This window comes from Choloepus didactylus (assembly GCF_015220235.1).
Source record: "Choloepus didactylus isolate mChoDid1 chromosome X unlocalized genomic scaffold, mChoDid1.pri SUPER_X_unloc1, whole genome shotgun sequence".
NCBI classification, from domain to species: Eukaryota; Metazoa; Chordata; class Mammalia; order Pilosa; family Megalonychidae; genus Choloepus; species Choloepus didactylus.
Genome location: NW_023637621.1, coordinates 843,549 through 869,390, shown reverse-complemented (window position 1 = coordinate 869,390; position 25,842 = coordinate 843,549). Strand labels below are relative to the sequence as shown.

Here is a 25,842-nt window from a genome sequence, read left to right as displayed (position 1 = left end):
ATCGTGTGGTAATAGGGTGCGCGTTTTGATTCCCCAAGTCACATAGGGCTTGCTGGCTTTGTGGACCATCCATGTCTCATTTGTCCCATCTTGCGGGCTGCCAGGCTGGGGAATATGCAGGCACAACTCAGCATCAACAGAATTCCAAGTCTCCTCTTTCCTGGACCACTCAACACTTGGATTCAGGGTAGGAAATTCTGCTCTGGGAGGCTCAAAATGGCCTGGTACATCCAGGTAAGCTGCACATCTCAGCTTTAGCCACTTTAGGGATGGTTATAGGACTGTAATTTCTGGGAAAAAATATACATATACAGATACATGTGCATGTGTGTATATATATCTGTACATATGTATACACATAAATTTTATATAAATTTACATATATTTATACATTTATAAACTTATGCATTATAAATTTATATATTTATATATGTATATACATATAGTTATACAGAATATATTATATATGCACATATAAATTTATACATATATCATACAAAAATTTATACATTTATACATTTGTATACATATGTTTATACAGATATGTATTTTATATACACAAAAATTTATACATGTATCATATAATTTATATATTTATATATTTATATACATATATTTTATATGAATTTATACATATGTGAATTTATACATTTATATACATATATTTATATGTATATATTTTATATACACATATATAATGTATACATTTATTCATTTATATACATATGTTTATACAGATATATTTTTATATACACATAAATGTATACATATATCCATACAAAATTTATACATTTACACATTGGTATACATATATTTATACAGATATATATTTTATATACACATATAAATTTATACATGTATCATACATAAATTTATAAATTTATATATTTACATACATATATTTATACAGATATATATTTTATATACACATAAATTTATACATGTATCATATATAAATGTATATGTTTATATATTTATATACATATATTTTTGTATAAACATGAATTTATACATATATAAATTTATACATTGATATACCTATATTTATAGATATATATTTTATATACACATATATCCATATATAATGCATACATTTATATGATGTATTTACACATATATTTTTTATATACACATAAATTTATGCATATATCCATATATAAATTTATACATTTATATACCCATATTTGTACCTATATATTTATGTATACAGAAGTATATACATATATACATGTACACAAAGAGTCCTGATTAAAATATTGCAATTTAATCCTAAATGTTAGAATAAGGCTATTCAAGCCTGCCAACAACAACTAAAAAGATAAGCATCCCACCCTAATTGCTGGTGTGGTTTGAGAATTAGAACATTTATCTTGGCCTCATCCAAGTTGTCCTGCCCAACCTACCTCCTGCCTCACATTTTTGTGCACAGGCTGAGAATAGAATTCACCCCCCATCCGAACCAGGACGGCTTTTCCACAGTGGGGTGGGCACAAATCCACACCCCCTACTTCAGTGGAAGGAGATGGCTCACCTTCTTTAGGCCTTTGTGTGCCCAGCTTTATGAACGTGGTGAGGAAATAGCCCTTCCGAGTCCACCCCACAGCCAGAAATCCTCTAAGACCCTCTATGAGATGGTTTAATATTGCAAAGGTCAAGGCAGGAGGTGCCTGCAGTAGATGGGGAGGAGCCCCTCTTGGGGACAGGCAGGGATAGCCCCAACACACCCAGAGTTGGGGCTGGTCAACTTTCCAGTGAGGAACCAGCAGGAGCCCGGGAAATGTGGGAATTGTGAGAAAGATGCTCATCCCTGGAGCTGCTGATGCCAGTGAGCAGAAGCCACCCAGTGGTGGCCCCAAAGATGCCCACCTCCTCATCCCCCAAAACTGTGACCATGCTACTTACATGGCAAAAGGGATTTTGCAGGTGGGGAGAAGTTAAAGCTCTTGAGAAGGGAGATGATGCTGGGTTTACCAGTTGGCCCAATGTCATCACAAAAGACTTTATAAGAAGGGGGCAAGAAGGTGAGAGAAGGGAGGATGACAGAGATGGCGATTTGAAGATGCTCAACTGCTGGGTTTGGAGATGGAGGAAGGGGCCACGAGTCAAGGAATGGAAGCTGGAAAAAGCAAGGAGCAAATTCTCCCCCTGGAGCCTCCAGAAGGAACCAGCCCTGCTGAAATCAATTTTGGACATTTGGTCCCCAAAACTGTAACAGAATCAATTTATGCTATTTTAAGCTACAAAGTTTGTGGTAATTTGTTACCACAGCTATAGGAAACTCGTACACTCTGCAACCCAATAAAGTCACACAATTTTCTGGAAAGGGTAAAAATCGCTGGCAAAGATCCAACTTTGTTCCTCTTTTTTATCACTTAGGGCATGAGATATTTAAAAAGAGAGAAAATGAAAATGGCTCTAGCTGCTACACCATGTACCTCATCAACTCAGCAGGATTCGGGGTCTAAGGAAAAGTGGGAGAAAAACACAAATATATACTCATTCCTACCACTTGGAATCCTGCTTTGGTAGTATAAGAGTCAAGAAAACATAGGAAGCAACAAAAGTCCTTTAAGGAATTGAGTTTCTACTTATGGAGAAGACTTTTCCCACTGACTCTGAATTATACCCGAGACCCAAATGTGAGAAAACATGCTATAGAACCATCAAAGACTTTCCAAGAGTTCAGAGGGGTCAATGTCCCTCCTAGGTTTGCCAAAAGGAGCTGGGGCCCCAGCATGGGAATAATCAGCCTGGATGAGGAACATCTCCCACCCTGTTGGGACAGAAGCACCGTCCCCTGCCAGCTCCAGCCCTCTTCTCTGCCCCAGGGAGATGCAAGAGCCAAGCCAGGTTCCAGCCCTTCCTCCTTAGGGACTAGTTAGGGTCCTGCCCCCAGCCCAGACGTCCTAACTGCCCCTGACCCCTGCCCTTCTCCCACCACCCCTCTCCTCAGCCCTATTCAGATGTCCACCCTGGCCAGTGTCTTACCCAGAGCCCTGGCATGGCCATTCCCGCCTCTGAGCCTCATGCTCGTCCAAGGATGGACCTGAGCTTGGCGCCCTGGACTTCCTTTCAGCCCCAGCTTTTAAGAAGGGTCCTACATTCCAGCCAGCAGACTAGGGCTTATCTGCAAAAGAGCCCCCGCCTCTCCCAGTAGCACAGTGTCTAACCCTGTGATGGGCACAGACCCTGCATCAAGGCAGGAGGTGGGAGCCCAGCTGCAAGAAGACTGAAATTCTGCAGCCAGGCTAGAGGGGAACTCGGGAACTCTGGTTTATAGGATAATTGTGGCATCAGAGAAGACTTTGCTATCCAGGGCTCAAGGTAAGGAAGATGTCACATGGCATTGCTGGGGTGGGGATGAGAAAAGAGAAAACTTTTATCCACCCATGAATCAAGGAACCTCCAAAATTAGCTGTACGTGCATCTCCAAAACCCCATAAACGGGACCCCATAACTGGTGCTGCTGACACATCACTACGGACTCGTGCCGGGCACTTGCTGTCAGTTGTGATCACCTGGCGCCACTCTCCCCCACAGCCACAAACACCTTTTCAGCAGAAGATCACATCCCAGCTCTAGCGAGAACACTCTGAAATTAGACAATCACGGTTGCGAGAACTCCTCCACAGAAAATTAAGATGTCCTGGATTCTTCTTTCCGTCCTGCTGCATCTAATTTTAAAAGGTGTCATGAAACTGTGCACACATTCCCAGCTCACTTCTCGGAAACAGACCATCGTGGCAAAGAAGCACAGACCTCTGGAGCTTTTTCAATCTTAAAACTTGGAATGGGTGTGTCGTTGCTTGCTTTCGACACTTTCACCATGACCCGTTTTGTTTTGTTTTCTCACCCTCAAGTGGGAAAAAAAGGCTAGACTGAAAGGAAAGACAGCACCAAAAATAATTTTCTGATGTGTGTGCAAGAGGAAAACCAGAAGCAGAAAATGTCTTTGCCATCTTGGAAAATCCCCAGGAGGACTGGGTATGGGTTTTCAGGGGCAGGAAACTTCCTTGCTCCATAGCGTCTTCTGCTGACCAGTCCCTCTGTCTGCAGAATGAGTATGATTTAATGAGACGACATGTGGCTGGCTCCCCTTTTGGAGGTTTTGCAAATAGGTATGCATACAAATGAGACAGGGGGACGGAATTCTCCCAGCCTGACTTGTTGAGATGGCATTGCTAGCAATTCGTAGAACAAGCACAAGCAGTTACCGTCTGTCACCACCATTGATTATCCAGATGTCTGTTTGTGCCAATTGCTCAGCTCAGGGCATAGTTTCTGGGACACCCCATGAGGTGGGTTCCCAAACCCCATATTACAGCTCAGGAAGTGTGACAGTCTCGCCCACATCAGCAATGCAGGTGAACTCAATCCCCCATCACCAAGACCCCAAGCAGAACCTGTGAGAACACAGGAGCTATGTCTAGGTACAGAAGGATGAATTTCCTGATTCCCCGGACAGTTGGCAGCCTGGCAGCGAAAACACCGAATCCCTCTCTGTGCAAACCCTGAGAGCAAGAAACCCGGTCGAGACCCATCTCTTCATTATTCCCTGTGTGTTTTGAGTATAGGTGTATATTTCCTGGGTAGCTCGGCGTCGTAGATATTCCTTGTTCTCTTTGGCTGGAAGTCACGGCCACCAGCTGAATAGGTGAGCATGCGGCACGCTGCCGGGTCCCCTCTCTGCCATCATCTGAATGAGCCCGTTTAGGGAGTGCAGTTGGGGGGTCAGAGGGCCCCAGATGTCCTCGTCCAGGAGGCTTTCGATCACCAAGACCCCACCGCGTGGGAAGGGAGAGGAAAGTGTGTGAGGACGTCCAAACCACCCCCCACCCCTGCTCTTCTCCCACCAACCCTGTCCTCAGCCCCATCCAGGTGACCCCTAGCCAGGTGTCTTACCCAGAGCCCTGGCACATCTGTTCCCCTCTCTGAGCCCCGTGCTCGTCCAAGGATGGACCCCAGCTTGGTGCCTTGGACTTCCTTTTAGCCCCAGATTCCAAGAAGCGTTCTGCATTCCAGCCAGTGGACAAGGGGCGTGTCTGCAAAACAGCCCCTGCCTCTCCCAGTAGAACAGTGAAGGGTGCAGACCTCTCAGGAGGCTGGAGGCAGAGCTGGGATGATGGCGGATTCTGTGTGGTCACCAAATCACACAGGTATAGCCAGTGGTTAGACCTGCACCTGAGAGAGGAGGGTGTAGCCCAGGGTTAGGCTAAGAGTGATTCGACAGCTATTTGCAGAGCTTAGGTGCCATGTATGAAACCTTCAATTATCCCCATGGAGAGAATATTCTGAGCATCTTGGAAACGTGCAGGTGAGGTGTAAAAATATGCTCAGTCACCCGTTTGGTGTAATTGCTTGGCTGAACCCCACGAGCTATTTGATACCTTTGACCATTAAACAGTTTTAAATTTTAATTTTCATATTCTGTTTATTTATAGCCATCATGGAAATCTGGCTAAATGCAGAAAGCACATGGAACAAATGATGCTAAAATGCAAGGTAATGAGGAGCAAACTGCCTCAAGCTCTGGTTTTGTAGTTAGAGGCATCTGATAAAATTTCTTATAGAGGATGTCAACAAGACTCCACCATTTCAAAACCCAGATTTAGAGAAAGCACATTGCATCAAAGGCAGCCTTTGGCTTTCCAGTTTGGGGAAAGAAGAATCATCTCTACTCATCATATATTATTGGAGAACAGAGCAGGAAAATAACAGGCTGCTGTTTAGCCCCTTATTACTAATTATATCATTTAAATGTAATATTACTGAAAATATTATTTTCTCCAAAAGCTCAAAGGGAAACAATTCTGATCAAGTTACGAAAACAATTGTTATGTATAAGTTTCAACCAGTTTTGTTATGTACCTGATCCTTGAACAAAACATGATGAAATGTCATTTAAAAATCTTGTTGAAAAATTACCAACTCATTTATCCTTTGACCCAATAAATAATATTTATAGGACTTCACTCTGGAGATCAAAACAAAGCAACATGTATATATAATTTGCAGGAATTTGTAATTATTTAGAAATGACTCGGTAGGAGGCTGGTGGAGTAAATGCTGGGACATCTGCATATAGAATACTACTCAGCAGTGAAAAAGGTGGAGAAGCACTTTACATCAAGACATAGCCTGGTCTCCTGGTTCCACTGTTCAGTGAAGAAAGCAACGAGCAAACTAGTGTCCAGAGTATATGACTAGGTGCTTGTGCATATATAGTTATGAGTTGAATGTGCCCTCCAAAAAGGTATGTTCAATTTTATATATAAGTCAAATATAAATATGCTTATATATAAACCAAATACAAACATGAAATATATTTATAGATACATAAAATATAAAATATAAGATATAGAAAAATTTATGTAAATATAAATATATATATTTGCTTTTACAAAAGAAACGCTGGAAGAATAAATAAGAAACTAATAAAACTGCTCACTACATAGCCAGGGAGAAATGGGTTATGCATGGAAGCTAAACTTCTCCAAACATAATTTTTTTGTGTAGTTTTGGATTTTTGTTTGTTCCTTTTTTTGTTTTTTTATTAGAGAAATGGGTTGTCAGAATCATCATGCATAAAATACAGGATTCCCATATGCCACCCTGTTATTAACCCCTTGCATTGGTTTGGAATATTTGTTACAATTGATGAAAGCCCATTTTTATAGTTGTGCTATTAATTATAGTCCATGCTTGAACTTAAGATTTGCTGTTGATAATGTGCAGTTCCATGGATTTTTTTTTAATTTTTATTCTATTACCATATATACAACCCAGCATTTCCCCCTTTTAACCACATTCATATATATATTTCAGTACTGTTAATTCTGTTCACAATGTGTTACCGTCACCACCACCCATTACCAAAACATTTCAATCGTCCCAAATAGGAACTCTGCAGCCTTTTAAGCCTTAATTGACTATCCCCTACCTTACCCTACCCCCTGGTAACCTATATTATAATTTCTGACTCTAGGAGTTTGCTTATTCTAATTATTGGCTCTTGAAGCATGTTTTACTATTCAAAAATTAAAATTAAAACACAAAGGGAAAAAGCAAGGACTAAAATTGTAAGCAAACCCAAGTACTTGAGCCTAACAATGTATCAAATTGATAATATCACTTCAAGGTGAAAACCATTGCTCTGAGCCCTCTTTGAATACAGAAACCACAACCTCCTTGGAGGGGATATGTTTCAAGACAAGAACTGCCAAGAAACCATGAACTTCACTTGGTAGTTGTTTGTAGCAACATTGATTTAGTTACTTTGTTACAATGGCATGTATTAGTTACTTTGTTACAATGTCATCTATTCTACTGTATAAAGCAAACAAGTAGCATTTTAATATAACTAGGAATCAGAACTCCAGATCTAAGAGAAGTTGCAAATATAAAAGCACAGAGCTAAATGCCATTTTGTGAATTGGAAATTTCAGTAAGAATCATGAACATTAGATATGTTTCCTAGATCTCCCCACAGAAGGGGGCTGGAAACAGGCACCCCAGCTTTCAGCACCCCCAGACCTAGCTCGTGGTCCCTGGAGACCACTCCCCACCAACAGAACCAACAAAAGGGCAGATTCTGGTGCCAGGAGGTAGACAGTGATGGTGGGAGATGGTGGGAAGCCAGAGAGCAAAAAGGGCTTCAGAGACCCCTGAATGGGCTTGCAGGAATTAGCAAACAAAAATACAGGAAGCCCAGTTAAGTTGATCTCAAATAAACCATAATGTTTTAGGATGAGTATGTCACAGACAATATTTGGGAAGCACCACTTTGAAAGTTCTTAAACTCCATCAACCTGAGATTTCTCATCTAATAAATAGAGATACTGATCGTTAACAATCTCAGGTCATGTCTTATTGGGGAGGCATTTATTATTGTGGCGTTTGTAACAGCTGTGACCACATCATCCTGCACCTTCAGGATGGGTGTGTCTTGGAGGTTAGCTGGGTACCTTTCCCATTCACAGAACAGTGGCTGTGCCCAGGTATGGACGGTTTGGGCCAAATTCACCAAATTTACACTACTCGGAGGCTCAGGGGATTTCACATCTGTGTACTTTCTCCATCTATTACTGCATTAGTGATGGAATGACGGAATGTTATACTCATCTGTCCAGATGGAAATCCAATCAGTTGGCATCTACACTCACCTGTACACCCACTCATGACATGGCACTGAAATGAGACCCCAGGAATTCTGCTTCCAAAGGGCTCACAAGCTCAGGTGCATGTGCAGAACCCAAACCCACCTGGCTTGCAGGCATGCCAGGTGGATCCTTGCCAGCAGGTATGAATACTTCTCATCCTTCCAGTCATGCAGGACCCTCATCAGAACAAACAGACCCACCTCCAGAAGGGTTTCTTTAAAGAAATATCCTGTAATGCAAAGCGGGTGCACCGGGGTCAGCTGTGAGCTCTCCCACTTTACAAAATCTGCACCAGCAAGGAGTCACCTGGTGAGTGTGCCATCCCCCAGGTTTCACCAGGTGGTCACCTGCAGATTTATCACTGAACAGAGACACAGCTCAGTGTAAACACCGGGAAATCCTGAAGATGGGTGGGGTGACGTTTCCCGTCTCGCCTCTTGAAAACGTTTTCATTTCCTAATGCCCTGACAGAGCCCAAACCCCAGGGCAATCCTTTGGGATGAATTCAATTGACCCAATCATCAAGTCCCATTTCCTGATTGAAAGGAAATCCCAAAGACAGGCCATCTATGCACGCATGAAGTCAAGCACTTGACTCTGAAAATATTCTCTCTACAAAATCAAAAGGTACCAATTTTGGAAGATAGCATGGAAAACCCCATGCAGCAAAGGGTTAACTCAGCAGAGCTCTGTTGTCTGAACTCTGCACCTTCCGAAGAATAGTCTGGCCCTTGCCTGGCTCCTGGGAGGTCCTGCCGGATAAAACTGACTTATCACTGAAATGAGGACCCACATTGCACAAATCATGAGATTGTCTCTCAAACAAGTTAAGTGGCTTGCCTGGGTCTCTTGGTGAGAGGCTCACACTTACTCAGATGGCGAACATGGTCACTCTATGTTCTTTTGAAGCAGCAAGTCCCACTCACAAGCTCTTAACACTCAGAGAAAGGAGAACGTGCCTGGGATGGTACCTAATTGGAAAATCTTACAGCTCTCTCCCCAACTGCAGGTCCTTTGCACGTGCCGCTGCCTCCTTCTGCAAGCCTCAATCTGCATGCAACTTGTTTCTTTCCATCCTTCCAGTCTCAGCTCACGTACCCTCTGCTGGGAGAAGCCTTCTCTGAACAAGGTATTAAATTAGATATTCCTCTGTTTCCCCATCTCAGTCTCTTTGTTACTTTCCCTGCATGGGGAAATGCTCTTCTTTTGTTGGGGTTCTGCCATCTCCTCTCCCAGAAAGTAAATTCCCAGGCAGTCCAGCTGCCTTATCTGACGTACATGGTAGAAACTCCTGGAATCCAAGGAGATTTTGTAGAGATGCCATGCAATGGGCACACAGATAAACTAACAGCCAAGAGTGGCTTCCCCAGCCTCGGTATGTTCCGGAAATCTAAGGAGAGACTGACACCCATCTCCATGCCTTCTCTTCTCCACTGGCTACTTCTCTTGAATTTTACTCTGTAGCTGACGGGTCATCCTCATTTCCAGAAAGACTTCAGCCTCAGTGAATGTCTGAACCAACAGCATCTTGGTTATCTCTGACCTCTCACCCCTGTGCCGAGTGTCCGCGGAGATTCGGGGTCTCCAAACATTCCTCCATGCCGTAGGGCAGGGAAAGGGAGGCGTGAGTCCCAAGGATTGTCTTCTGCAAATGAGATGAGGTAGAGCTCAGCAAACCACAGCCCACGAGCCAAAGTCAGCCAACTGTCACCTGCAGAGCTAAGAATGGTTTTTGCCTTTTAAAATGATAGAAAAAAAAATTGAAAGAAGAATATATAATTTCTTGATCCATGAAAATGACATGGAATTCACATTTCAGCATCCGTCAACTTAAAAACTACATGGAAATGTGTTTTCTCTCCGTTATAAAAGCACCTACATAATATCCTCAGTGTTACCTCTTGGCCAGCAAAGCTTAAAACATGGTCCATCTAGCTCTTTACAGAAAAAGTTGGCAAACCCCAGGCAGAAAGGACGGTATGTCTTTCAGGAATCTAAGAAGCTGGAGCTTTGCAATTTGGGGGCATGAAGATACAGCTATTTGTTTAGTTATTTCATGACATGGCTGTTTAGATGGGTTTAAAATATCCAGCAGGAAAAACAAAGACACAGCCCCTTTAAGCATCTTCCTAGAAAATGGAAAATTCAGTGTGGGACTCTGGAGGTGGGAGGGTGGGGAGAGGTACAGAACAGGTGCAAGAAAATTCCTGTCCAAGACTGTGGCTTCCACTAGCTTTCCCTTGATTTTTTGTGTTTTTTTTAAATTTTTTAAATTGAGGTGAAAGTCACATAAAATAAAATTAATCTTATTGAAGTGCACAACGTGGTGGCATTTAGTACATTGAAAATATTGTGTAGCCAACACCTCTATCTACTTCCAAAACATTTTCATCACCCAAAAGGAGATCCGTGTCCATCAGCAGTCATTCCCCCTTCCCCGTCCCCCAAGCCCTGGGCACCCACTTGTCTGCTTTCTCTATGGTTTTGCCTGTTTTGGGCATTTCCATGGAATCATACAACATGTGTTTTTTTAAAGTGTTCAAGCTTCATCCACATCATAGCAGGTGTCAGAACTTTGTTTCTTTTTATGGATGACTACTGTTACTTTGTATGTGGCTTTTCCCTTCTTTGCTAACAACAGAGTTCCAAATGCATGCCTCAGCTGTGCAGGCTCTGGCTTGCAACTCTAATTTATCATTTCTTTGAACTCCCTGACCCTCTGAAGGTCATTTCATGACTCCACTTTTCAGATGAGTAAACAGAAATCAACACTGAGCATTCCTCTCTAAGAAGTGAAAAAAAACACTCACCAGGCCAAAACTAGGGTGAAGCAAGCAAGGCACTCACGTTGACTCCAGATTAAAGGGGCCCAAAAGACTCGGTCAATAACATAAATTGTATCTCAATGGGATATATTAAAAAACCAAAATTAATGCAAAAAATCTACTATGCACCAAAAATCAGAGCCTTAAATACAGTAACCAACCCTGAGAATGTTATGCTGTGGCTGCACTCGACTCACCCTAAATTGTGGTCTGTCGGATCCAGAGAAGTTCAAAAGGAGATGACTCATTGACTTAGTAAATATACTGTATGTACTATGTTACATATGTCCAGTTCTGCCCCAGTACAGATTCATCATCGCTGTGGTGGCCGATGTCCCACAAGAAGGCTTAAAAATTGGAGATGATGGGGGAAAAAAAACAGTAATACCAAATTCATGGCAGAACTAAGAACAGATGTGGCTGATATCTTCCCTGGCATTTTCTTTCTGATGCAGGGAAGAGAAAGAGCCATGAAAGGTCAGTTTCTTCCTTGAAAGGAGGGACAGAGTATCTGAAGATGGGAGAGAAATTCCTGACAGATTACAGGGAGCCATATCCAATGTTTCCCAGGCAATAAATGACAGCTCCTCACCGCAGCAGTCAGCTCGGTTCTGTGGCCTCTGCACCTCAGAATGGCTGAAATGCTTCTCCTGAATCAGTCATTGTCTCCTCATCGTTTTCTCACCTTAATTTAACCCAGTCCCACTTATTGCATAAGTACATTTGGTTTAGATACCCAAGAAAGGGTTCATTGTAAGGAAACAGGATACCCTTATGCAGTCTCCCATTCACTGTGAATAATAGACAGTTGCACATTGAAGGGGATTACCTAGGGTCTAGGAAGCCACGCTGAACCTCCATCGGAGACGGTAAGCGTCCGGCCACCCCTGTCTCGAATGCATCTGTCTTTCCTTGAGGACATCGACAGCAAAGGAAACCTACCTTCACAAAGTCGATCCGTTCTCCCTCCTGGCATAAGCAGTGCTTTTTTTGCCATCTGTACCACATCTGGTAGATGAAAACAGTGACCTTGCACCCTGGATATGGAGACATGCACTCCTTGACCAGGGCTCTAGAACAGCCTGGAAGTGGACACAAAGCATGAGCCAGGCAGAGGGCTTGCAGGCAGCCCCACACCCTCTGCCCCGGGGTGAACCAAGCTGGGGTCCCTCCCCCACTCCCGTCTTTTTGGCTGCATCATCAGTGACCAGCGCCGAAATTCAGCTCCTCTTCCTGACTGGGCTGACCATGACTTCACCGTCCACAGTGGCTCCAGCTTAACCTTTTGTGCCCAGGGTCCCTGTCCAGCTAAGGGCAGATGACAGCCTAAAGGAGCCGGGAATTCCCAGGCAGACTCTGTAGGTGAGAAGTGCACACATTTCCTGTAGCAGACATGTCCAGGTGAGACAACAGGGAAGATACCCCTCCAGATTCTTCACAGGGGCATATCTGAGTCTAGAGGCTCCGATGCTCCTTGTCTTGAATTTTCATCCCAAGTTGCTGAAACAGAGCAGTCTGGGCTCCTCTCTTGCTTGCAATAACTGACTATATCACTGACTGTGGAAAATCTGCACATGCACTGAGAAACTTCTGAGTGATTCAATCATCACAATCATCTTCATTGTACATCTGAGGAAACCGAAGCTGAGAGAGACCCTGGGCCCTGCCCAGAGCCAAGTGGCCAGGGATTTTGAACTCAGACAGCTCCTTGCCTGGAGCTGACCCTGCCAACCACGGTGGACAGCAGATGCACACACACCTTTGGGCTGGCTTCCATAGATCCCAGAGTTCCTCACGGAGAGAACCCTTTCCTTCTATGCCCTGATGCTGCCCTACAGATGAGGGGGGCACCCTCAGATCCAGGAACTTGGGACCATGCCCCTTTTGAGCATGCCTCACGCATCCTGACTTCATTTTGAGCAGCTCAGCCAATGCCTCCGAACCATGGTTTTGATGAAAGGGTTTTTCCTCCTGCAGCTTGGAAGGGTAACCACAGCAAGTGCATCCAGCCAGAGACTGCATTGTGGAAAGCAGATCCCGTCTTACCAAGAGGCTCCTACCTTTGTACCTCCCCTATTGGGAAGGCAGCACAGGGTGATGTAGGGAGTGAGATGATGTACATGTAGCAGACTGCAGGGGAAACCCCAGCCCTGCCACTTCTACCTTCTTAACCTCTAAGACAAGGATGATAAACACCTGCTCTGGGGCATTGGAGACCCAATGGTATCATGCTGGGGCCTGCTACACCCACAAAGATGCTCCAGAGATGGCCAGGGGTCCCTGTCATACCTCAGCATCAGAGCATGGAGTTCCTAAGGCTCCAGGGACATCTGTGCCCCAGAACTCCAGAAAATGCATCTGTCCCTTTAGGCTCAGCCAGCCTTTTGCTTCCTCCAGGAAGGCAATGTGGAAAGCAGCAAGTTGCTGCTCGATGGTTCCACTGATTGTTTTCCAGGGGTGCAGGTGTAGCTTGAGGAGGGAAGAGAACAAGGTCTTTGGCTAAAACATCCACTTGATCCACACCAGTGGTTCTCAAAGTGGGGTCCCTGGACCAGCAGCTTCCCTGGGAACTTGTTAGACGTGAGGACCCTCAGCTCCACCCAGACAGGCTGAATCAGAAGCTCTGGGGCTGACACCCGGCAATCCCCAGGGGATGCTGGCAGACGCTTGAGTTTAGGGATCCCTGATGTACCCAACCCCTCTCCTTTCAGCCATTGCTCATTGGCTACAGCAAACAGCTGGGGCCAGCAGTCTTCCAAAGTAGGAAATGCAGAAGAATTTCTTCACTGTTCCAAGTGGGATTTCCATTTTTTTCTTTCATTAGCTTGTAGGACATCTTTGAAGCAAAGCTCCCCAAGGGATTTACAAGCAGATGCCCGATTTCTTAAATGTTATGTATGAATTCCCTGCAGCTGCTGAGACAAATGACCACAGAATGGGTGGCTGAAAATAACAGAAAGTCATTCTCTCATTACCCTGGAGGACAGAAGAATGAAATGAAGGTGGGGCATGGTCATATCTCCTCCGAAGGCTCTAGGGCAAGCTCCCTCCTGCGTCTTGCAGCTCCTCGTGGCCCCGACACTCCACAGTTTGTAGTTGCATCTCTGTGGTCTTCCTTTCTTCTCTCTCTCTGTCTTCTTGTCTCCCCTCTTCTTAAAAGATGGATTTGGGACCCACTGTACATCCAGGATGGGTTCATCTCCAGATCCTTAACTTAATGACATCTTCATTATAGTTCCTATAGTTGCAAATTTCCACCTGTTGCATCTATTTCCACATAAAGCATATTCTGAGGTTGCAGGGGTTAGTTCAACACATTTTGGGGGCACCAGTCAACTGTCAACATGTGGGAGATGGATCAGCCCCATGATGAGGTCCAACAAATCCTGTCTGTGCAGCAGGGACAGTCCACGGATGCACCCTCCCGTGGGCTAATGCGAGTTGACCTGCTGCCCACATTCCCTCGTCATTTTCTTTACCACGTTCTGGCCTTTGTAAAATGGAGTGAGCAGTACCGTGGAACCCCCAAAGAGGTCAGCTCCCAAAGCTTCCCCATGGACATGGACATGGACATGGACAGACTCAAAGGTTCTCTGGCAGCCCGTCTGGGATGTTCCCATCAGAAATGAGTCCACATGCTCTCTAATTGGGAGAATCAAGAAAGGGTCCCTCCACCCAAAGTCCAGAGCGCAAGAATGGCCCCCATTTCGAGCCCTAGAGGGGGGTTCACATGCCCTGGGGCTGAGGATCCAAAAGGTGAGAATTCAGGGAGGTGGGGAAGAGGCTGCGGGAAAGGGATGGGTCTCCGCAGGGGTGACAGGTGGGCGAGCAGAAGGACACAGCGCGGGGAGGGCTGGGAGCTTTCTCTCCCCTCCTTTTGCAATCCCCTCCCTCACCCAGAACCCCCCACCCCACCCCCAGCCTGCTCTCTGGTTTGCAATCAGAGGGAATGGGGAGGGGGAGGGAGAGGAGAGGGTGGGAGAGAGAGGAGGGCAGGGGAAGTCAGAGTTTCTGGCAGCAACCCCAACTCATGCACTTTCCACCACCACCCCACCCTTTCCCCCTTTTTGTCCTGCACCCCTTGGCCATCTGGAAACACTTGAAACCACCATCAACTCATGACCATCACAGAACTCGATACCAGAGCTTCATGTGTATGCAAAAACTGCCTATACATGCCAAGGAAAGCGAAGAACTAAGCCATTACCACGCTCATTCTGGCCAAAGTAACAATCACACCTCAACTTTCTACCTGAGTGTTGGATTTAGCAACAATCATGCCTCAACTTTCTACATAAATGTTGGATTTAGTACAACTGTGTCTCAACTTTCTACTTGAATTTGGATTTAGCAAAAACTGTGTTTGAATTTTCCACTTAAATGACGGGATTATGAGTAATCTCTTAAAGAGAAGGGCATTTGCGTCTGCCCAGGGAATGGATCAAGGAAAACATCAGAACAGAAAAATCTGATCATTTTAAAAAGTAAATATCCACTCCCTTCTCTGTCATTCTATTTGGATGCATTTATTCACTTCTGGAATTACTTTTAAAATAAACATAAATGGAGTCCAAAGTAAATGACCTTTCATATCTAGCATCTCCCACTTGGCAGTTTAATGGGTACAAACAGGTCTCCGTTGGGGTGATTAGAATGTTCCGGAACTAGATAGAGACGGTGGTTGAACAGCATTGCAAATGTATGCAATGCCACTGAATTGTTCACTTTAAAATGGTTAATTTTGTGTTGTATGAGTTTCACCTTAATAAAAAAAAAATGCATAAACATGAACCCATCAGAATCGGTGCTTTCTGAGGGGCAAGCGTTACCTGTAGATGGCTGTGAAGAGCTCATCTGATGAACTCTGAATGCCTTCTTGTAGTGGTTCTTCCCTTCTCTGAAAAAGGGGAAAGTGTTTCGCTTAAATATGCACACGTTCATTGAACATCACCAGGGACAGCCCGGTGGCCCCATGCACTCGTCTTGCATCACGTCCACAACAAACGGGGGATGTAATTAAGTCAGCAAACCCAGGCAGCAATTCCTTTCTAAACGCACAAACACACACGCTAAGCTGCAGCCTCCTGAGCTACTGCCTTGTTCCTGACCCAGGCAAGGAGGGAACGAGCTACAAAGACGATCTAGAAGGGAAATGAGGGACAGTCAGCAGGCGTCGCCGTCCCGAAACTCACTGCCAGGCATCTGGGCACAGAGGCGCCTCGTGGGGGCAAGGCAGCTGACTCTGCACTGCCCTCTGCTCTCTTCACCATAGAGGTGTCCTTGGCTGTCCACACCCACCTTGACCATCCACCCCACCTTGACCGTCAACACCCACATTTGCCATCAACACCTACCTTGACCGTCAACACCCACATTTGCCATCAACACCCACCTTGACCGTCCACACCCACCTTGATCATCCACACCGCTTGGACAAGTCCTGTGCAATATGGAGGCGAATGCTTTCCCTACATTCCTCCCACTTCCATCCTGGTGGAGGCTCTGAAACCAACAAAACCATCCCATCTTTCTCCTGGCGTTCACAGTTCCCAACTCCTGGCCACCATAACCATGTCTTTTTTGCCTGACCCTCTGAGACGACCAGTCACCATGTGATGAAGAATACAAGAAAGGTAAATCAATAGCTACCTGCAGCACAGAAACAGCAGTTGTAAATAAACCACCTGAGATGGTGCCCATCATCAGGGGTCATGTCATGGAGACAGGTGGCAGTGGTCCAGCAAGACCTGGAGAGACCTGGAGTGTACCCACTCTAAGGGGTCAGCACTTTGGGGAAGAGCTAAAACAAGCAACCCCAGGGCTGTGTCGAGCCCATGGAAACACTTGTTTTATCCTCTCCATTTATTTTAATTGAGAGTCCCACCATCCAAACATTGAGAGAGGTCACACTAAAATGTGGATATGCCATTTCTCATTTAAACACAAAAATCAGGATAAAATGAAGCTATAGCAAGTGGCCTTGTCTCCCCATGCACCCACCAACTTGAGCTGATGGAGCAGGCTGCCTCTTTAGATGAGCACACGCCCGTTTGCCACAGTTCCCACTGCATCCCTCATTTACTGCAGCTCCCCCATTGGAATTTTAGCCAGAAGCACTTGCCCTGATACAAGGGAAGACTTGGTAAGATGCATGAATGAGCAGATGGAGGATGATAAAGGAGACACCCCGGAACCCAAGGGAAGGAAATAAGAGTTTTCTTAGCAGGATAATGTCTGAGGTTGCAACCTGAGCCTCCTGAGGACTGGATCTCTGACAAATAACTACTCAGAGCCCCCTTGCACCAGCTCTCAGCACACCCCACCCCAGGCACGTTACACCTCCTTCCCCATCCTTTCCCCGCTCCCAACTCCACCCCTCGGCCACCCATAGGGGCTCAAAACAGCCTTCAGGTGAAACATTTCAGGTGAATCTCACATGTAGGCAATTTCAGAACATAAAATTAAATCAAATGAAGATTATAGAAGGGAAAATAAGTAAGGGGAATATATTTTCCAAAATAAATGTCAAAACTCAGCCCCAGCTTTTTTCACAGCTAAGCTATATTTGATTTGAATTAAGATAACTAAAAAATAAAATGAAGAGCAGGGGTTCTCAACTGAGGGTGACTTTTCTCCCTAGAGGACACTTGGCAATGTCTGGAGACATTTTTGGTTGTCACAACTCCTCGGGGGGGAGGGCTCCTGGTATTGAGTGGGTGGAGCCCAGAGACGGTGCTAGACATCCTGCAAGACACAGGATGGTTCCCACCACAGAGAACCATTCAACCCCAAATGCCAATAGGGTTGAGGTGGGGAACCATGTCTTAGCATGAAAGATTCTGTCTCTGTCTGTCTGTCTACCTCTCTATCATCTATCTATCCATCAATCATCTATCATTTATCCATCCATCATCTATGTCATCTATCTACCATCTATCTATCCATCATCTATCATCCATCCATCCAACCATTCAGCCATCATCTATCTTATCTATCTATCCTCATTGATCTATCCATCCATCATTTATCTATCTAACATATCATCTATTTATCATCTATCTATCCATCTATCATCTATCTATTTCCATCATTTATCTATCTAAACTCTTTATCTCTCCATCCATCATCTATCTATATGTATATATACATCATTTATCTATCTATCTGTTTATCTATGTAAACTATCATTTACCTATCCATCCATCATTTATCTATCATCTAGACTATCATATGTCCATCATCTATGTATCATCTATCTATCATCTATCTATCCATTCATCCATCATCTATCATCTATTTGCCTAACTATGCATCTATCCACCATCACTTATCATAAATCTACTATCTATCTATAATCTATCTATACATCCATCACTTATCTATCTAAACTATCATCTGTCATCTATCTATCCAGCCATCATCTATTATCTATCTATCCATCCCTCTTTCCATCACTGATCATGTATCTACTATCTACCTATCTATCCATCCATCACCTATGTATCTATCTACCCATTCATCTATCCATCCATCCATCATCTATCTACCTATCATCTATCTAATCTATCTATCATCTGTCTAATCTGTCTATCTATCTATCTATCTATCTATCTATCTATCTATCTATCTATTTGTCTAAACTATCATCTATCTGTCTGTCTTTGGACCTGTCTGTCTATGGCAGTGGTTTGCACCCAGGGAAGATTTTGTCACCAGGGCATCTCTGGCCATGTCCAAAGACATTTTTTGGAGGGGTGCTCCTGGCATCGAGTGGATGGAGACCAGAGATGTTTCTCAACACTCTTCACAGGAAAGTGCACAGGACAGCCCCCACCCCAAAGGATGATCGGCCCCAAATGCCCATAGCTCTGGGGTTGAGAAGCCTCAATGACGATGAGAGCTGGTTCCTGTGTTTTAGGTCTCACCACTGTGCTGAGTCATCTTCCTTGCTTGGCCTCAGCAGCAGCACAGACCGCCTTCCCCAGAGACACACGAAGCCCACAGGACTCCACACCACTGAGGAGTGAAATGAATCCTGCCTGTCCACTCCTGCTGAATGCAACCTCTGCTTGGGATTTCCAAGCTTAGCCAGGTAGGGGGTGGGTTCTACAGAAAACTTGGCATTTTCCCTGCCTGGACTCCCTTCAAGCAGCCCCCACTGAGCCCTGGGACCCAGCCAAAGCCACCAGGGCCATGCCCACCTCACAGCATTGGCCAGGTGAGCCAGCACAGGTACGTCGTCCTGGCCAGGTACAGCAGCACATGATGCTGGGATGTGGGGCTGGCCCTGGTGAGGTAGTTGCTCAAGAGCACTGTGTTTTGATACAGAGCTGAGCACAAACAGAAAGAAAGAAAACAGGTTAAATTTCCCATCATTGCTGATACAACACCCCTCCTCCCTACATCCTGACTTAAATCGATTCTCATCCTTACACCTGTGGGTTAGGACTGAAGGAACAGGAGGTCCGGCCGATGGGCAGATGGCCCACCTGTTGAGGTGAGTCTTTGCAAATCCCATTGGGAGATAAGCCATTTCCACATCGACTTTCTCTGCATCCTTGCCACATCAGCTCCCTGCCCTTCTTCCTTCCTTCCCTTCCTGGGACCCGGTTCCCACTGAGGTTTTGCACAAACTCTACCTTGGCCTCTTCCTGTGCTTAGTTGCCCACACGCTTCCCTTTACAACAGGGAGCACAGCCTGCACAGCCCAGGAAGCCCATGAGCTTGAGTCCTGGGCCTGGGTCTCCACCGTCCCTGAACACTTGGCCCTCTGCCTGCAGGACCCTCTCCATGGACCCCCAAGGCAGAGCCCGGAGGGAAAGCTGGAAGCCACACTCAGCCGCTTGGCCTCCGAGCTGAGCCTGGAGAGCCTCCGTGTCGGCTCGTGGGACCTGAGCTGGACACACCGGCCAGTGCTGTGTCAGAGCCAGTCTCCCTTCCAGGACCCAGGCTTAGCTCAGCCAGGAAGCACCCCACTGTAGGGGATTAAATCACATCCTCCAAAACACACACTCAAGCCCTAAATGCTGTACATGTCAATGGGACCCTATTTGGAAATAGGGTCATTGCACACGGAATCTGGAGTAGGATGGACCCTACATACAATATGCCTGGTGCCCTTATCCGAGAAAGGAGAGGGAAATTTGGACACAGCAGATAAAGATGGAGCAAAGCTGTGATGTGGCCACAAGCCAAGGACACCTGGGGTCCCAAGAAGAGGCATGGAGGGGCCTCCCTGGAGCCTCCAAAGGGAGCACAGCCATGCCCACACCTTGATTTCAGATGTCTGACCTCCAGAGCTGTGAGAGTACATTTCTGTTGTTTTCAGCCGCTTAAACTAGGAAACTAAGATGCGCTCCATCACCAGCCACCCTAGGATTCAGGGACCAGAGCTGAGGAAAAGAAGCAGGGAAAGCGTGTCTCCAACCCAGGGCCTGCGGGGACAGCTCACAAGCATGGGGGACCCCCAGACAGCTCAAGAGGTGGGGCGGCATTGCTTTGAGTAGCTTGCACCCCAATTCCTCCTGGTTTCTTATCCTGGGAATCTGAGAGCAACCAACACCCCAAAGCCACCTTCCCACTCAAGGCAGCTCATCCCTGATGCCGGCACCCCACAGACTCCTCACTGGCAGCAAAAAGCCCCCCACTGTCACCCCCCACACACACAGCCACGCCACATCATCCTGTTCTTTTGTGCTTCGGTTCAGACAACAGCCCTTAGGCTTTGCAACTTCAGCATCTAGAGAACTCCAAAAATGATGTCGAGCTGACAATTTTGAATTTTGCAAACAAAGGACATTAAATATATATATACACCAGCTACCATCACCATATTTCCTAAAAGAAAGGCCAATTTAGCATCAAAATGAAAAAATATAATTGAATAAATTTAGCATGATGAAAAATTACATACCTGTGATTTTTTTTCTCATTTTTGTCTTGTTCATTCATCAGATACTTTTTCACACTTGCCTGTGTGCACACCTGTGTGTGGAAACCTCTGGAACACAGTTCAGCAAACCACAGCTTGGGGGCCAAATTTGATACATATTTCTATATAAAGTTTTACTGGCACCCAGCCATGCCCGTTTGATAGCATATTATCACTCTACAAAGGCAGGGCTGAGCCTTTGCAAGGGAGACCACAAGTCCTGTAAAGCTGAAAATATTTACTCTCTGGTCCTTTAGAGAGTCTGCTGAGGATGCACATTTGAAATGCCTCATTTCAAAGGCCAAGCGTCTCCTTCTGCCCTGCGTTTACCTTCTCGTCTACTCATTTCCACTTTCAGAAGCTTCAGGGATGCATGGGCGTCTGGTAAAAGCTCCGTCCTACGGTGCTGGTGCCCAGATATGTGGCCTCAATGAGGAAGTCAAACACGCCCTGCTCACAGGTAGCAAAGAGAACCTCCGAGAACAACAGAAAAAACAACAGGACCAGCTCTCTGTCTCCTGGAGACCCCACTCAGAAACACACACCATGGGTTGCAAGGGATACATTTGTTTTTTAATTTAAAAACGCCTAAAATTTATAAACATTCTGTACTCTCCAGGCAACAACTCCCCTTTCTCTCTCCCCTTAGTCCCCAGAAACTCCAATTTGCTTTCTGTCTCTAAAATTTTCTATTCCTAGATATTTCATATAAGTGTCATCCTACAATATCGGTCCTTTTGTGTCTGGCTTATTCCACTCAACATGATGTCTTCAAGGTTCATCCATGGTGTCGTGTGCATCAGAACTCCATTCCTTTTTACAGCTGAATAATATCCCACTGTGTGTACAGACCACATTTTGTGTGTCCGTTGATCTGTCAATGGACACGGGCTGCTTTCACCTTTTGGCAATTGTGAATAATGCTGCTATGAACATCGTCATTCAAATACTTGTTGGAGTCCCTGCTTTCAATTTTGTGGGGCATACACCCAGGAATGGGATTGCCGGGTCCTATGGTTACTCAGTGGATCCTATACTGCTTTCCATGGTGACTGCACCACTTTACATTCCCAAGAGATACATTGTTACATGTTGCTGCAACTGTAGGCTCAGGAAACAGCAGTTTCTGCTGCTCCAAGCCCCTGTTTGGGGTTGACCACCTGCCCAGGTGTGACACCGGCTATCCAATGGACTGAACCCCAGGAAGGTGTGGGTGAGGGCTGGGCAGGGGTCCAGCAAGGCTGACCCTGACTGCCCAGCCGGCCAAGGAAGAGCAAAGCAAGGGGATGCTGAGCAGGTCCAACCTCCCCATGCCCAGCCCATCCTCAACAAACTTCACCAAACCTCCCAGCCCCTCGGCAAAAACAGAGCAAAGTGTCCTCCACAAAGTTGTCCTGGAAGTGGACATGCCCGCCGCGGCCTCACTCCTAAAACAAAAGAGCCTGGAAACCGTTCTGGGAGAGAAAAACCCTCCACAGTGGAATCTCCAGTCCCCAAAGGGAAGACAGCTGTGCCAACACAGCCAAGCTTGCAGAATCCCTGCTTCTCCCTGGGGCAGAACGTCGGGCTGGGGGCAGAGGACTGGCTTCTGCTTTTCCTTTTGAGACTTTTCCTTTTGAGACTTCCCACAGGAGACTTTCCATTTCCTTTTGATTTCCTAAGCACGGACACGCATTTCTTTAATTTTTAAAATGCCAGTGGGGTTCCCTGCACTGTGTATCAAAGGCTCTCGGGGATTGGCTGTTTTCTTCTTTGTACCTCTCTATATAAAGAAGTTAACAAATAACCCCTTTAAATAATGCATAAAGTGTAAGTAGTTAATAAATAATAAATACTCTCCTTCTCCGGAGCTCACTGTTTTGGGTGGGTGTAAGGCATGGACGATGGAGATAATGGAGATGGGAGACGGAGGCACACGCCCCTACCACAGACCCCACACCTGCATTTCAGCAGCCTGTGGAGATAAATACAACTACCATCTTTCTCTTTGACAGCAAAATCCACTGAGGTCAGAGGGAAGTCCTAAAACTCTGTATGGGAGGGAGGGAGGGAGGTAGTAATGACATGTTAACAAATACTCTATTATGAAGGTTCTGTTATCTCTTATTATTTCCCACCTCAGCACTATTGACATTTGGGGCTGGATGGTCCTCTGTGGTAGCCGTCCTGGGCATTGTAGGATGTTGAGCAGCATCCCTGGGCTCTACCCACTCAATGCCTGGAGAACCTCCTCCCCAGTCATGACAACCAAAAATGTTTCCAGACATGGCCAGTGTCCCCTGGAGGGTGGAATTTCTCCTCGTTGAGAACAAGTGCATTAAAGTTCTATCAATTCATATACTAGTGAGTTATTCTATTAATTTTTGTCCTGTTGAAGCTTTATTCACTCTTCTCCTGTCAAGATAGGATCAATGTATCATAGCAATTCTTGTCCTGTTGAAGTTGTATTGACTCTTCTATCGAGATAGGATCAATGTATTAACTATCATTCTATGAACCTTGAATAAGCTCTTGTTCTATTAGGGTTGAATGAGCTTTGTGCTGCTAAGGTTGGATCAGCTCTTGTATTCTGCTCTGTCGACCTCTTGTTCTGTTAGCTCATGGCAACGAATGTGATCTCGTGTTATGGGTACTGAAATGATTTTCCTCCCAAGATTTATAACGCAGCAAGCCCCATCTCTGAACAATTATTGTCAACTAGCAGCAGACACTGAATGAGCTCTTTTGGTGGGCTGGATAAATTTCACAAGGAGAGTTAAGTTGCCTTTCAAAGAAGAGGAAGGAAGCACATCACTGCTTTCTGGAGAAGAATGATCCCATGTCCATATCTCAGAAGGTCTAAAATAGCTGTTCTTCACTGTTGGGGATGTGTAGATAGAATTCAGGGGGTCCATGAATGTGGACTGGACAGAAACTTGACTTTAATTCTCCCTAACCTCTAATTGAAATTAGCACTCCTTTCAATCACACACCTAGACACAAACCCCACCGGGATTTGCAGAGTCAGTGACTGTGACCAACAGAAAACACATCTATTTTCATCTCTCATTACAGCTGCTGCAGATAATTCTAAATGCCATGGGCACGCAATGCAAATCCAAAACTCTGGTAGTTTGAGACACAAGACTAGCTCTCCCATCATCACCCTCTCCCTGTGTCAGACTTTCCCACCTTCCGGCAGGTCTATGCCGACGAGCAGCTCAGCCACCAAATGCTGAAGTTGTATCATTTCAAAATTTTGGAGTTTCACCCCAAAAAGCCTCAGAGAATCCTGGTGTTCCAAGGGAAGCTCTCCCTCACCCCACAAAGCAGGCTATTGACTCTTCTATTCCTTTCACACCCATACATTTTGCAATGGAGACATTCAGCACTCGGTCCTGACAAATGGAAAACCAAAACCAATTGGAAGTCGAACTTGAGCTGCGTGTTGTATGATGAAAGAGAGCCCCTGTGTCCAACGGCCCTATTTGACTAATGCGTCTTTAAAAAACAAAATCTGATGTTAACTCACCTCTATATTTTTTATTGAGGTGAAATTCACATACCATAATAACTGTTTCAAAGCACACAATTCAGTGGCATTTTGTACATTTAGAAGAGTGCATCCAAAACATTTTCATCTCCCCAAAAGGAGTCACTCCCACACCCCATCTCCCTTGTGGCCACTACCAGACTCCTTTCCATCTCTATGTGTTTAACCTATTCTGGATATTGCATGCAAATGAAATTGTGCAGTATGTAATTTTTGTTCTGGCTTCTTTCACTTGACATGGTATTATTCGAGCATTAAAAAAGGAATGAAGTACCACACATGCTTCAACATGAGATGGACCTTGAAAAATTGCCTGTATTTTAAATGTATTGTCTTGTTATTCAGTGCATTGATAAGCAAGCACTTACATTACTCTATCACAAAATGTTTTAAATATCTTGATAATGGAAATTTGCTAAAAGTTGCCTCCTTTATCATCCTATGTAAATTAAGTTTTTAAAAACATCACGCTGAGAAGGAACTCATGGGTGACCACAAGTCTCCAAAGGGATCCTCGGATGAAAATGGCCAAACCTCTAAAACGACACAGAGACACCCCACCCATGGAGTCCCAGCTCCCCTGTATTCCTGGGTCCATTTCTGGTTTCTCTATTCATTTCCATCAATCTACCTGACTGTCTCTAAGCTGAGGCCATATTATCCAAGTTAAAATGATTCACAATAACCCCTGATCTACAACACAGCCATCTCCCTACCTGTCTACATAGAACCCTTTTATTCTTTTGCACAATTGCTTTTTGTGTGCTGATTGGAAAGTTCTTCTGGTTCTGTGTGCCATGGAGCATCCTTACCTGGGAAACTATGAAGCCATTTGTGTTCTCAGTGAAGAGATGGTAGGCTTGCTCGTCTGTGGAGCTCATTTCCTTGCATTTCCAGCCATGGGTTTGGGAGCTCTGTTTGTCCTCGCTCTGGTGAGTACTGGCTCTGTTAGCAAGCTGGGGGCTGGCTGTCCCTTAGTGATCCCAAAGTGGGCCACCCTACAAAGCTCCATTGGCCTTATAAAGGGATCAGAATCTTCTAGCTGCATCTGGCTCCCTTCTCCCCTCCTTCTGTCCTTCATGCACACAGAGCCTTAAAATAGTCAATGACTCCCCAGTGCTCTTATATCATCATCTGCAGAACTAATCCCAAAACAATATGCTCCCTGATCAATAGCACTGATTAATCATTTTATGGATTGAACATCTTTTGCTCTCCTAGGAATGGGGACAGAAGCGGATATTAGGAAGCTGACTTTCACAGCTCAGGGATCTTTCTAAGCTGTGCAAAATGACTCCCTTCTTGGCTCTCCTAGCAAGCACACGTGTCCCAAATCACTGGTTTCAACTTTGCAATTTTTCTCAATGGCATGTTTTTGCTGTGACTAAATAAGTG

The 25,842-nt window shown here is 45.1% G+C and overlaps 1 protein-coding gene across 1 annotated transcript; it reads right to left on the bottom strand.

Moving 5' to 3' along the window:
- Positions 1 to 4,548: 4,548 nt before the first annotated feature.
- ASMT (acetylserotonin O-methyltransferase) lies at positions 4,549 to 25,328 on the bottom strand. Its single transcript, XM_037824588.1, is given in 12 exon segments — positions 4,549 to 4,693; positions 4,695 to 4,794; positions 8,272 to 8,388; positions 8,507 to 8,520; positions 15,814 to 15,844; positions 15,847 to 15,881; positions 19,186 to 19,207; positions 19,210 to 19,314; positions 19,689 to 19,880; positions 21,246 to 21,320; positions 21,323 to 21,389; positions 25,260 to 25,328. Coding segments are annotated over 12 exon segments (972 nt in total).
- Between the last annotated feature and the right edge of the window lie 514 nt (positions 25,329 to 25,842).